This window comes from Pogonomyrmex barbatus, unplaced genomic scaffold (assembly GCF_055798465.1).
Source record: "Pogonomyrmex barbatus isolate J1 unplaced genomic scaffold, ASM5579846v1 scaffold6, whole genome shotgun sequence".
Classification (NCBI taxonomy): Eukaryota; Metazoa; Arthropoda; class Insecta; order Hymenoptera; family Formicidae; genus Pogonomyrmex; species Pogonomyrmex barbatus.
The window spans coordinates 7227494-7241176 of NW_028297160.1; the positions used below are offsets into that span (position 1 = coordinate 7227494).

The 13683-nt window shown below is 31.9% G+C and overlaps 1 protein-coding gene and 1 long non-coding RNA gene across 9 annotated transcripts in view; both read right to left on the minus strand.

Moving 5' to 3' along the window:
• The window catches only part of Ca-beta (Calcium channel protein beta subunit), an 89625-nt gene that overhangs the window by 21285 nt on the left and 54657 nt on the right, over positions 1 to 13683 (minus strand). For 2 of the 8 annotated variants that reach the window (XM_089082478.1, XM_011632411.3), the window contains exons 1-2: positions 4871 to 5303; positions 870 to 1342 (exon numbers count right to left, since the gene is read on the minus strand). The exons of the other annotated variants lie outside the window; for them this stretch is intronic. In XM_089082478.1, the coding sequence (XP_088938604.1) occupies positions 870 to 920 (51 nt within the window). In that variant the 5' untranslated portion in view covers positions 921 to 1342; positions 4871 to 5303. Of the gene's footprint in view, positions 1 to 869; positions 1343 to 4870; positions 5304 to 13683 lie in introns of those variants that run through there. 8 annotated transcript variants of the gene reach the window in all.
• On the minus strand, positions 6019 to 13619 carry LOC148935133 (uncharacterized). The gene is made up of 2 exons (XR_016140644.1): positions 9000 to 13619; positions 6019 to 7669 (listed from the first exon to the last, which is right to left on the minus strand). It is a non-coding gene; the product is annotated as an uncharacterized LOC148935133 (long non-coding RNA).

The following is a 13683-nucleotide window of genomic DNA, read 5'->3' on the forward strand; positions in this document are numbered from 1 at the left end:
AAGTAAATTACAAATTCTAAATTAATAATGTTAAAAATTCAAAATATAAATCTTTATGCAGAATTTTGCTAGTAACAATATTTCGAAAGATGCCTTAAAAGACGAACCGCGAATAAGAAAAGTACACTAAAGATAAAATCTGTAGCTTCAAGGCTAGTGGAGCATATCCCGATCCCGCAAAGCTCGATTTCACACTAAAAAAAGAAGGTAAATCTCGATCAAGCGCGCAATCGGCGTAAATCGCTGCGCTACAGCGATAGCACGGATGATCGCTTCTGCTTTACGCCACGTTGCCTAATACAGGCCTTGAACGACACGTTGCAGAATACGTCCCATACGTCTAGGAAGCGGCGCGTCTTTAACGCGATCGAACACTTTTCCTTGCGCCTCCTTGCTCAAAGTAGGGTCACGATGATCAGTTATTTTTGTATAGAGATCTTCCTCACTGTACAGAATCCCCTGGCGGGTTTAAGTCTAATTACACTTATCTCTTTGATCGGGAAAATAAAAATATAAGCACTGTTATTCTATGAATATATATCTATTTATTACAATCTTGCGAAAAATAATAGATAAGATTAAAAGAAAAAGAAAAGATTCATGAAATCATTGAACAGATTACATAACATCGAAAAAAAGATTAAGATATATCAATGATTATACAAGAAAATTGTTATTAGTGATTGATGAGTGACGTCAATTCTTAATAGATATTTAAATTATATATATTGTGCTAAATAGAACCACGCATTTATCTTACATATTGATGATATAAATTTATGGAAAAATAACAAAATGTTCTTAATATCAATCTTGCCTGTTATATAACAAAAAAAGAGAATAAAAATTCATGTGTAGATCCAGTGTACCTGAGTAAATAGCTTGTTGTAGCCGGAATTGTGTTGATTGTACCCGATCATCGCCGGGATTCACCACCATGGATGCCAAGGCTGTTCTTCTGATGGTGCTCAATCCGCCTTCGCTCCAATTCGGAGCCGAAATTTATCGGGCTAATACTTTAAACTCTCACATAGTCCACGCTACCGCATAACTATTTTTATTCTTTATCAAAAAGCTTGTCTATATTGCACTGATATTTGAATTCACGCCGCTACGCCATGTTGAATGGCGTAGTGGCACAGAGTTTCGAATAGCTTCCCTCAGGTACGTCGTATCTCAAACTTTTTTCTCTTTCGTTTGCAAGCCATCCAAATATTTGATCTTAAATCTTGATCTACTTCTGAGAGATTGTCATCATCACCCCATGATGACAAGTGGTGTGTTTCGTGTTCATAGCGAACAATAAGAGATACGATTCGAAATATTCACTTTTCTAATATCCCTATGCAAAAGATGCAGAATGTAATTTTAACTTTGATTTCAGTCATAAAAATCATAATGAATCATAATGAAAAATAATAAATAAAAAATAAATTTAAATAGAGTGTAATGGACGAATGCAGGCATAATTTACGGAGATATCGCATCAAAAAGAAATTAGAATAACGTAAAATCTTTCTGTAATATATAATTTAATTTAGTAATAATATAATTTCATTGGTTATTACTGTCAGTATTCATAAAAAAGTATTCATAAAAAAGGAGCAAAAAGAAAAGTTCAGAATAATTTTCAATATGTTATATAAATGTGTTACAAAATTTTATATAAGTTTGAAGAAATTTCTAAATATAATTCAAATATAAATACATACATGTATAAAATCTCAAATTCTTATAGTCAATCATTCTTCGAAGATATCTTAAAACATATCTTAAAAGTGCTTTTTGGATAAAAATTAGCTTTTAAATTTAGCATAATATTGACTTCCAGGTCTATATATTGCTGCATGCTTATATAAAAATATATCATGCAATAGTCTAAAACAAGAAAAATGGAATGAAATTGAACCATTTCCTAAATCTACTCATTCTGCAGTTAACTTGGTCAAATTTACTTGTAAAGAAACGTGGATGAAACTACGAAGAAGTTAATGCCACCTTCTAAAATTGTCTGCCCCATATTGTCGAAAAAATGTACACGTAAGCACGAAGCATCAATAAATTACATAGCAACGAGATATGTACACGTAAGCACGAAGCAGAAGATAAAAATATCTCGTATATCAACGTTAACGATAATGAATAATAAATTGTATATCGCTAATTTCTATCTATACTTATGAAAAGATATTCAAGATAAATTATACATTAAATTTTACATTTTTAACTGTTTCCTAACATAAATAATTATTATCAAAGAAGATTATAGACAAATTACAACATTTTACAAATCTATGTGAAGATATATTAATTTACGGAGGTATTATCTTTACTGGTTTCCGATAATTTTCACATAGAGCTTGATAGAACTATTACAAAGAACTATTACAATTTAACTAATATCACAAACTAACTTTCGACCGGTTTGAATAATCATGGAAAATGCACGTCAATACGCTGTTTCTGTATAATCCAACTGATATAAAGTTTCGTTACTTGGAGCACGCGATCAGCATCTGTCCTAACCATTTAAAATATTCACGATAATCATAGTAGATTTGAAAATTTCATTGATTATGCAATTCGATAATTTTATTAGGTCACGTTTTGTATAAACATCAAACCAATATGAGTGTCTCGACAGGATTTCGTTGATGTCAATCTCGTCAGAATAAATTATTTATTCCAATCGCAGCAATCAACTCGATTCGTTTTCATTATGGAAAATATCGAAGATTTTGATATTATATTGCAGAAATTGAGAAATCTGTAGTTAATTAGAATTTTTTAAATAAATTAATCTTGCGCTATATTACCTTTTCTTGTTTTAAAAAAATATGTCAAAATTTTTCTGAGATTTAGTACAAATGTTAATTTTCCAACAATAAATTTAAAATCATTTCATTAAAAAGAAATTATTAATAAATAAAAAGAATTATTTTTTATAAAAAATTTATTGTTCTAGAATTTAATTTTTATTTTAGAGATTGTAAATTGTCAAGTGTCGGAATAAGAAAAAAACGAATATTTTTATAGCATAATAATAAACTTTTTTAAATTAGAAATTCACAATAATGTTTGTTCGTGGTTTTAAATAAAATTTTCAATAGATTATTTCTGTAGTTAAAAAGTCCTTAAGATAGATCATATCAGAAGTCGACGATATATGTATTTGGAAAAATCAATTCTTCATATGTTCCTGATGTTATTTAAATTTTTGAAGACCAATTAAATTTTTAATAAAAAGATAAGAAATCGATTGCAAACTGACATTTTTTACATTTATAATTTTGATATTATCATCATAAATATTATTTCAATAATTATTAACTTAGTTTCTTGTTACTTCGATAAAAATTTTTAATTACAATATAATATACTTTTCAGTATACTGTAATACTTTAAATTTCAGAAGAAGCAATTCTAGTATTATACAAAATCTATAAATAAAAGTTCCTTATTATAAAAAAATATATATTTTTTTTAAGAATTAAAGTGACTATATAATGCTAAATTTTTTATAAAATCCTTTTTATTACATTATAAAATTTTAAAATAAATGTCTAATATATATGCACAAAATAAATTGTATTTTTTATAGCAAACAAAGTGCAATAAAAATGCATTAAAAAATTAAAAATTTAATTTATCATTGGTAATTCTACTATAATATTCTGAAAGGAATATGCTTTTATATTTTTCATTTACTAAACATGCCCCGCCTTTACAAAACAAAATGATGCTATAGACAACATATAATTAAAATTAAAAAATAGAAATTAGAGTATTGTATTGAAGTAACCTTTAAAGAGAATTACGCGCCCAGCGTCACGCAACTCCCCGATCACCTTATCTATCTGGATAATTAATTAATCCTACAGAAATAACTCACAAATAATCTTATTATTACTTCATCAGTCAGTCGAAAGTGCAGCAATTCGAGGAAACGTGAAATTGATTCTTAAAGTATCTCTTAAATTATCAATTTCATTCCTAGATAATCGATACTGTTGACCCTTTTAGAAATCCGTACTTTCGAATTCGTTGTCCGATTGAATTTCGATACCCTAAATTAATATATTAATAAATAGTAAATGAGAAAATATATGTGTTGATGAAAATCTTGTGAAATTACAGAAGAAAATTTAATTTAGAATAAAAAGTTCTATGTATATAATAAAGAAATCTGAACTTTGAATATATATATATATATATATCCAGAAACTTACAATGTTTTTATTTCTATATTTCAACATAGAAAATTTTTTAAGTATTACACAAAGTATGCTCCATTTTCATTTTACTTTTTTCTAATTTTAATTTTCGATTAAATAAATAAAAAGAGTGATAGTCTTTATAATTATCCCTTTACAGCCTTTATCTTTAATATCTGCTTCAATTTAACTTCTAATTTATTTTTCTAAATTGTTTCAAGCTTTTTTCTTCTCTTTTTGACACTGTATAAAATGTTATATTAGAACTCACTAAATGTTATATTAGATTCACTTTACAGATCAATAAACTTTTTCAGTCCAGTTAAGCCATTACATTAATCCTTTTCATTAATCCTTAAAAATAATCCTCAAGAAGTGTCAACAAAATAGTAGTAATATTAAATCCATTAAATCCATTTTGCAAATCAAAATTTTTTATCGTAATCCACACTAAAGCTACTAAACTAATGATACACCACAGTATCGTGGCGCCTGGAAGCAGGTCAACGACATCGTGCAACCTCGAGTGCAGTTACCACATTCCAATTCGCTGGTCGATCAAATAACTCAGATCGGCCTTGTCAATTTTTACCTGCAGACGCCTGCATTCGTCCTATTATTCTCATCCTATTATTCGCACAGTACTCTTTACGAACCTTCTCCCGCACCAAGAAAATTCTATCCAAGCACCAAATAAATCACGTTTTCCCATCTTGACAATCCTTTCTTTCCCTCAACATGAGGCAGCACACCTTGTTTTAAAAATATTGAACTTATACACCACGCGTTTTTTTTTTTTTTTCAATAAGATCACTCCGATTTCACTAAGTGTACAAAAAAATTTTTTTAAATTCTAAATTGCGAAAAATTTTGAGAATTTTTTCGATCGTGTTAAAAACAAAAAAATTATCCCCTAAACGACTTGGCTTGTATCACGTTTATCCGCAACACGCTATTTCATCCCCACGAGCTTTCACTGCTGCGAGCCTTCACGGTAACGGTAGATGCGAAGACTGCGAAAGTGATGTTCGGAGGTGCTGCACAGACTGACTCTACATAGTCCTTGCGATCGTGTGCGCCTTCTGGCCGGGCTGTTTCTCTAGCAATGCCATTTTGTGACTCGTCCGTGTGCGGGCGCCACTGGAGGATGGTCGGACGACACCCCCGTTACTATATCGATCCGAGGGGTGCTCCGTTCTCAGCTCCGCTCCGCTACGCCGCGTCCTCCTCCGCAAACCACCCGGAGTGCGACCCACACGACAACGCCAGGCCACTGCACCCTGACGGCAACGTGTTCTACCCGGTGTATGTGTATACAGCATCGCTCAAATATAACCGGTCGACGTCGTGGGATAGAATCGTCGGAAAAGAGTGCATCGTGCAAGAGTGCAAAAATCGAATAAAAATTGTTGATTTTAGAAAGCATACAAATTCAGATATTTTCCTTTTTACGTTTATATATTTTTTCTAATACCACGTGATCTTTCTGCAGTCAAGTTAACGAGATTACTCTATATATAATAAATCAATAAAAATGTAATGCAGTTAATTTGTGTAAACCGATTCTTATATGCAAGCATATTGCTATGATATGTAAGATAATATGTAACAAATTAAGTTTTTCTTTTTGCACACCTGTAAAGAATTGTGTTTATCTGGAACAGATATGAACAGGTATTTACGTGCTGATAGTGTCGCATGATGAATAACACGCAGAGTTCTCTTATCAGTTTTGATTCTTATATGTCACCAGGTTAGTCGCTTTTATTACCGTCCACAATATGTTGGAATGAAACAATGTTGATTTCTTTTTAAAGTTCATCCCTTTTTATTCATGATGTGATTGTATAAATGTGCCATATGTTATAAATAGAGGGAATTACGTATATAAAAAATTATTGCTTTTATCTTGAACAGTGCCGACTCATATTTTTTGTTCTATATATCTTGTTTACTACCATTTGTACTGCCGTTCAATCATGAATCATATAGTTTTCTTGCTATCAACAATAAGTATTGTTTTTATTTAAAGTTACACTATAAAAAATCGCAAATGGCAATAGTATCATCTGATAATTATTTCCTGATAACTATTTTCTGTAAATATTCTTCACATGAGTGTTATTAACGTATATAATAAAGAGTTTTATTAAACAATTTTGCATATTTTTTGATAATAGCAATAAAAATAAAATAACGTTTAATAGAAACATTAATGGAAGAATTAAGCTATTTTCTGCAATCGATTTCATCTGACTGCAAATCTGGGTCACCTATATAGGTCACGCAGGGAGTGCGTGCACGTGTCGCCCCCTTCGCTTTTAGTCTGCTTGTCTTTCGGTTCTGCAGTATAAAGGTTCTTGCAGTCAACGCCAAAGGTTATTGCAAATATTACCGTATTTCTCATTACATTTCACAACTTGTATTACTTCGAGATGACTCTTCTTTTAACTTTTAATCTTTTAACCTTCATTTATACAATTTTCACAAATTTATATTTTATGTTTCGTAAATTTATTTTATTAAAAATATATATATATTTGAAATTGTTCGATTTGTTAATTTGCAAATAAAAAGAAATATGAGATCTCTGAGACACCCTGTAGATATATGGGGATAATAGCTTCGATCTCGAAATCGCAGTTCATAAATAACTGATTGGCGAACTATACGAGCGTCACGGCAGCTCCTTTCATCGCGGTCACGTGATGCAAAAATAAAATTTAAGAGCATTGTGCTAGCAAAGACAGAAGGCGCATGCTTACGATACGAATTGGTATTCACTTTCATGAACATTTATTTGTAATACGGCCTTAGAAATAAATGGCTTCCCCAATGGAAATATCACAACTATTAAATAAAGTACCTGTCAGACAATATCGATCTGTCTCATACATGCAATGTCTGTTTCATTATTATAGGATACCCTCATTTTTATTAATAAATCTCTATTCACACATTAAATATTCTGATCTCGATATCTTCGAAAAAAAATATATTACGATACATTTTGTAATTATTACAAGAATCGCAAGGATTTTTAATAAAAAGCCGAAGAGTACAGTTGCTATTTTTGACACTAGCATTCTATCCTTTCGTGTCAAAAATAGATTTGTAATCGATAATATTGCACACATTGATTCGTTAACTCAACGAATAAAAACGCTATATGTAAAATGTAATAAATATGATTTAAAACAATATAAATGTTTACCCTTCTTCTTCCAAAAGATTTGTAATGTCTCATTGGACGTAGATGTGCCATCTTGGAAGATAGAAATTAAAAGATTGATGTAAATCCAAGATCTTGCGATGCTCGTTGATATCAAGAAGAGGAAGAGATCTGTCACACGTCTCCGGTCGACTGAAGCAGCTTTCGTCAGCTTCGTGAATCCGTCGATTTTCGGCGCGAGATTCGGCGTCGAGTTCTAGTTCGAAGCCGCATTTATCACGACCTACCATATGTCTTCATTTAACGTACTCATCACGACACACACACACACACACACACACACACACACACACACACACACACACACACACACACACAAAACACATGTAGAATAGATGCATCGAAACAGGACCGACAATTCGGATACTCAATCAAAGATTTAAAAAACAGGATTATCACTTTTCATAATAATCGATAGACGATAGCTTTTTACAATTATTAATTGAAAATTTCTTATTATTAGAATTGTTTACTAAATATGGCAAAAGCTTTCTTTGCATATATATGATATGATATTTGACATCATTTTATTTATTATAAAATATAAAAACAATTTTTCTTAATTTACTTTCAAATTTTTAATGCAATTTAATTTGCAAGTTTATGATATGTTTAATATGATCTGAATAGATTTTGAGTTTCATTCATTTTGCTCCAAATGTTAGTTTTTACGAAAATGTAAAAATGCTGTTTTTAAACTTTTCGCTTTAACAAATTATAAATTAACAAAAAACCGACCAACAATTTGTAAAGTTATCTGATGATGTAAACAACATAAATACATATTTAATTGATGAATTTGAGATTGTTGAATTTATGTTATATTTTAAGAAGATACATAATCTTGAATGCTACTCTATGTCTTCTGAAAATTAGGAACTGCTGCTTCACACATCATCCGATCTTTGGATCGATGCCGACAAGTTAGTGTAGCAGTCCGTGACGTCTTTAAGAGTATATCAGACACATAAATCTGTAACCCTGACCTTGACGCATCAACATCAATTTTTAGATAAAGTTAAATTAAAATAGCAACAAAAATTTCGCAATAATTATTGAAATATTGTATTTTGAATAAAAAAAATTAGAACATTTATGGATCTTTAATTTTGAAGCAGAACAGTACACTAAATTAAATTAAAATCAAACACTAAAGTTTTATATATATAGTGCGTGTGTGTGTGTGTGTGTGTGTGTGTGTGTGTGTGTGTGTGTGTGTGTGTGTGTGTGTGTGTGTGTGTATGTTTTAAATTAACTTTACTTGATTACATTATGACTATTGTATTATTATGACTAACTGTACTTGATTATACAATGAAAAGCATTTAATTTTAGTTAAATAAGAAACTGTAAGAATTGTAAAAATAAGTTATAATATTAAACATATCAATATTTTTTAAGATCAATAGTTTTCAATATTTTTTAAGATGTCAGACTTTTGGCCGTAAAATCATTGTAATCCAATAAGCAATTCTGAGGAACATTAATCCTAACACACACGATGATTAATCACTGTATTCTATACACTTGTGCAGGATCCTCGATCAATCTACCTATCAATAAAGCACTTTCTAATCTTGCGCGACACGTGAAATTTCAACTCCACTATATTAACACCAAATCAATCATTTTGTTACCCAGCTGCGGCGGTACAAAAGTCACGTGTTCGTTTCCCAGAGGGCTCTAGAAACAAGATCCAATTATCGCATCGACGGAGAACCAGTCCCGATTTTCAAAGGATGTTTTCCTTTCGAATTATAGATCCGATCGATATCGGCGGATGATTTTTAAAATCCGCTGCTCGGTTTAAGACGAGCTCGGTGTAGACGGTTGGTGATACTGGTGAGTCGGGGAGCTTTTAGAAGGCATCGCGACCTCCTCCGCTATAAATAAAACGGCCGCTACCCCGAAAATTCTGCCAGCGAAACGGCCAGCGTCGATTCGCTGTAATATTCCTTGTGAAATTTGCAAAATTTTCTGGCTGACAAGAGTTAGCCAGAAGAGATTCTATCACTAACTTCTTTGAATGCTGAACGTATTGATTTGCGTGCCAAAAGACACTAGTCATCTTTGACGTTTCTTTTACAATGTTAAGGTCTAAATTTCTTCCCCATATATCCTATCCATATCAAATAATACAAATATTTTTAAATTTTTATGAGTTTTAATTTGCAATTTATTTTTTCTTCTTTTTGTTTTTAAATGACTGTTTTTATTTCAAATTTTATTGAAAATTCTTAACAAATCTACTTTTAAAATCAATAGTTTACTTTAGAATTTTATAATTATTTTTACTGACGTATGCTCTCTTGCCATATTTCCTAGAATTGTTTTGAGTAGTCTATTGCCAATTGGCTCGTCAATGATAAATTTATATGAATCTGTATGGATTTTGGCAGGATTTTATTAATATACACTTTTCTATCTATATTAGAAAGATGTTATATATTTGAAAAAATAAATAAAACTTTATAACTTAAAGAGAAATTGTCTTTTCTTCAATGTTTTAAGATTGCATCTTTTTCTTATTAAAATAATATTAAAATAAAAATATTACAAGTATTATAGAGCAATTAAAAAAAGTAATAATAAAAGAATAATACTGAAAATGTCCAAGTTTTGTTTAATATATTCTGTAATTAATTAAATTCTGTAATTAATTAGAAATTATCTACGTGAAATTTACTAACACTATATTTTTTGTACATAGATTTTTATTTTTCAATCTTTTTTTATTATCAAAAGTTTAATTATGTACCAATATTATTTTAAGTAGAAAAAATATAAGTGAAACTGCTTATATATAAGTGAAGCTATGTGTATACTCAGAAATAGCATGCAGATAGAAGAAAACGATAAGATAAAATTATTCTTCTGTAAAAATATATTAGTTAGGTAATTAAATAATATTTAAAATAACTATAGATGTGTGTTATATCAGCAGCTATGGTGGTACAGCACCACTTTGACCAGACCTTCAGTAACGAAAAGATACATTAACCCTCTGTTTTATCGACGGATGTTGATACAGTTCTCATCTTAAAACAGTATTTTATACAATCTTGTCAGATGTCTGCACCATAACTTTGCATCAGTTTCGCATTATTTATATAAATAACAAGAATAACTTCTTATTGATTAAAGAGATATATTTTATAAATATAATAAGTTTAAATAAATATCTTTTTTTAAATTTAATTAGCTAATTAATTAAATCATTTATTTAGGAACATTTCTCTAAAAAAAATAATAATTTAAAACAAATAATTTTTTTTATGATTTTATTATTTTTAAGATTTTTATAAATAACAAGAGGAGCAAATTTTATATTTTCTTAGATATTCAAAAGAGCATGTCTTTATTTATGCATGCAGTTTTACGAATCAAATCTCTAAAGTACAAAGACAGAAACTCAGTTCATCAATATCACAAATCCGATTCTCGCAAATACAATTAAAAACTCTGCTGCTCCTTGAAATCTTCTCATGAATAGTGATGCATTATCTCCTCATTTAAGTTACAAACAAATCATCATCAAAGTTTTTTTTTCCTGAAAGTGCTTGGATCTCTTTTATAGAGAGAGAGAGAGAGAGAGAGAGAGAGAGAGAGAGAGAGAGAGAGAGAGAGAGACTGTTTCTGCAATGTACTATTTGAATAATGAACACTGTCGAGCCGGCCGTCTCTCTTCAGGAAGAATCGATGTCGCGCTAAATATACAGAGCCGAAAGTCTTTGCTTAACAACCGGATGAACGACGCGCGCTTCTCTTGGACGCTGTTATGTTTCCCGCTTTAATTATTCAGTGCCTGCATTTCCGCTGGTATTTTCGTTACCATGCACCAGCCGCATCGAGCGCGCACATTAAACGAGACGCCGGGTATTATAGCGCGATAAGATTTACTTGTAACGCGGTTCTCATACTACATGAGCGCGATGGAATGTTCATGGCAAGTACTTGAAAAGATATCGTCGAGCAAGTGCAATTAAAATAAAATTACGTTCATGTTTATTATCAAACTTGTAGTTCACTGTTCCTTCTATTTGTGCAATAAATTACAAAGAATTATTGAAAATATTAAGAGATACAGTTCTTTCTTTCATAAAATATACGATAAAACTAAATATGTAATGCATATGTATGTAAAAAAAACACCGTCTTCTGTAAAAATCGAGTTTTTTTTTTATGCCATCATTCTTTATGTCTAGCAACATTCACAAATCTAAGAAAAAGTAAAAGATCAGGACTAACGAGCTCGTTCATCTTCACTGCATGTGCCATTCAGTCGCGTTGTTAGCGCACACCTGCACCTGCTTCGCTTCTCCTTCACAGTTGCATCATCACCGTCGCCGCTTCCGGAAATGTAGGCCGCTTTGACACGTCGCTTGAGGCAAATTTAGAATTCTGTCTGGCCCTACGACGCGTTTTGCGCGCGTGTTACGAGCGGACTCTCTCTCTCTCGAGTTTTTCCAGGACGGCACACAAGATCGGGCTTCCGTGACACTCGCAGCTGCAGCAACACGCGCGCGAGAAAAAGGTCGAGCCGCAAATTGTTCTCTATTGCGGCAAATTAATGGACGATTGCTATCGAAAATCTGAAATTATTCTTTACTCGGCTGCGTGCTTCTGACGAGCGATAATACGCGAGTAGCTCTAAACTTTTTCGATCGAGAAAACTGCTTAAGTCCATATTTGTTTGTCGCTTGAGAGAATATGAGAAACAGCATTGTAAAAGTAGTTACATTTTAGTTTTATTTTGCATATCAATAATCTGATCTATTTTTTTAATTTCATGTTTGCTTGCTTTAACAATCTATATGTAATTTATATATATATAAATTTAAAAGATTCACAAATTAAAATTTTCAAAAGTCGTGAAGTCTTTTGACATTTGAGATTTTGCCGGCAACACTTTGGTTTTAGATTGTAATAATTAAAATACACACCGTAATATTTATAACTTTATCTTTTCCGGTTATTGCAAGCCGAGAAGTGGCAAGCAAACTCATCCTGACGGAACACAAGTGCATAAGGTGCTAAATTCGCCGTAAGGCGGCAGATGGTGGACACCTGAGTACCCTCTGCCGAAAGTTTCGGCAGAGAGTCGATAAGATCAGAAGAATCTTTAAAATATATCGTAGTTGCGAGCCCAGCCGCGCACGATTATTACTTTACTTGTGGCCCGGTCAAAGGATACGCCGCGTGCAGAGACGAATTAGACGCGCCTCAATATGCGACGGCCTTGAACCGGCAACGAAGACGGCGACACAGATAGTCATGAAGGCGAATTAGATTCAATCGAACGATTAAGGATGACCGTCTGTTCGAGGACTCGGTTACCTCGGAGATAGCGTAACTCGAGTCAGCAATACTCGACAAAATTGTAATCGGAGATGCGATCAGAACTCGATTATCGTTTCGAGCACGATGGTGAAATTAAAGGAGATCGCTGATCTCCATTGAGTCTGCAAGAAGAACATGAGTACATTCTGATGCAAATGAACGGTATAAGAATGTAAATAAGAGCATTGAATAGTATTGTAATCTGCACTTAAGAAATATTAGTTTTCCATATTTAAGTATACGAAGCTAGAGGAGAAATATTTGAGGAGAGCTATAAAGATCAGATATTTTAAATATTATGAAAATATCTGAAAAAGCACATAAAAAAATTTGCAAGTATAAATAAATATGTAATATCGTTCTATTAATACATTTACATATATTAAAATGAGAAGAGAGTATTATGAGTTCGCGTGTTTGTACGATTATCTAACTTTCTTCAAATAGCTTATGGTTTCCTCAAATAAATTTATAGCATAGCATTATCAAAAGATAATATCCCAATTTTTTTTCTGCTCGTGGTTCCCTGAAAGCCCTTAGATTCTCGTTTGAGTTTGACTCTCACTATATATAATGGAAGAAATAATCGTCTTTTCAATATCCTTAACGTATTATCGTGAACAGGAAAACGATAGGAGTCATTTATTCATGATCACAGATCTGACGCCGAGGAATAGCTCACCGCGAGAAGCTATACGGATAATTTTCCTTCTTCGGTAAAGGCCCAATTTGTGGGTCACCGTTATGCCGTTGGTGCGCATGGAGCCGTGGTTTCGGCGTGGCATTGCCATGCCATAATGTGACTTGTGGACTCGTGAGAGGTGGGTGGGAGTAGACCCGATAATTACGCTGGTCGTTGCTCTAGGCGCACGGCATACCGATCTGTTAAAAGCGACG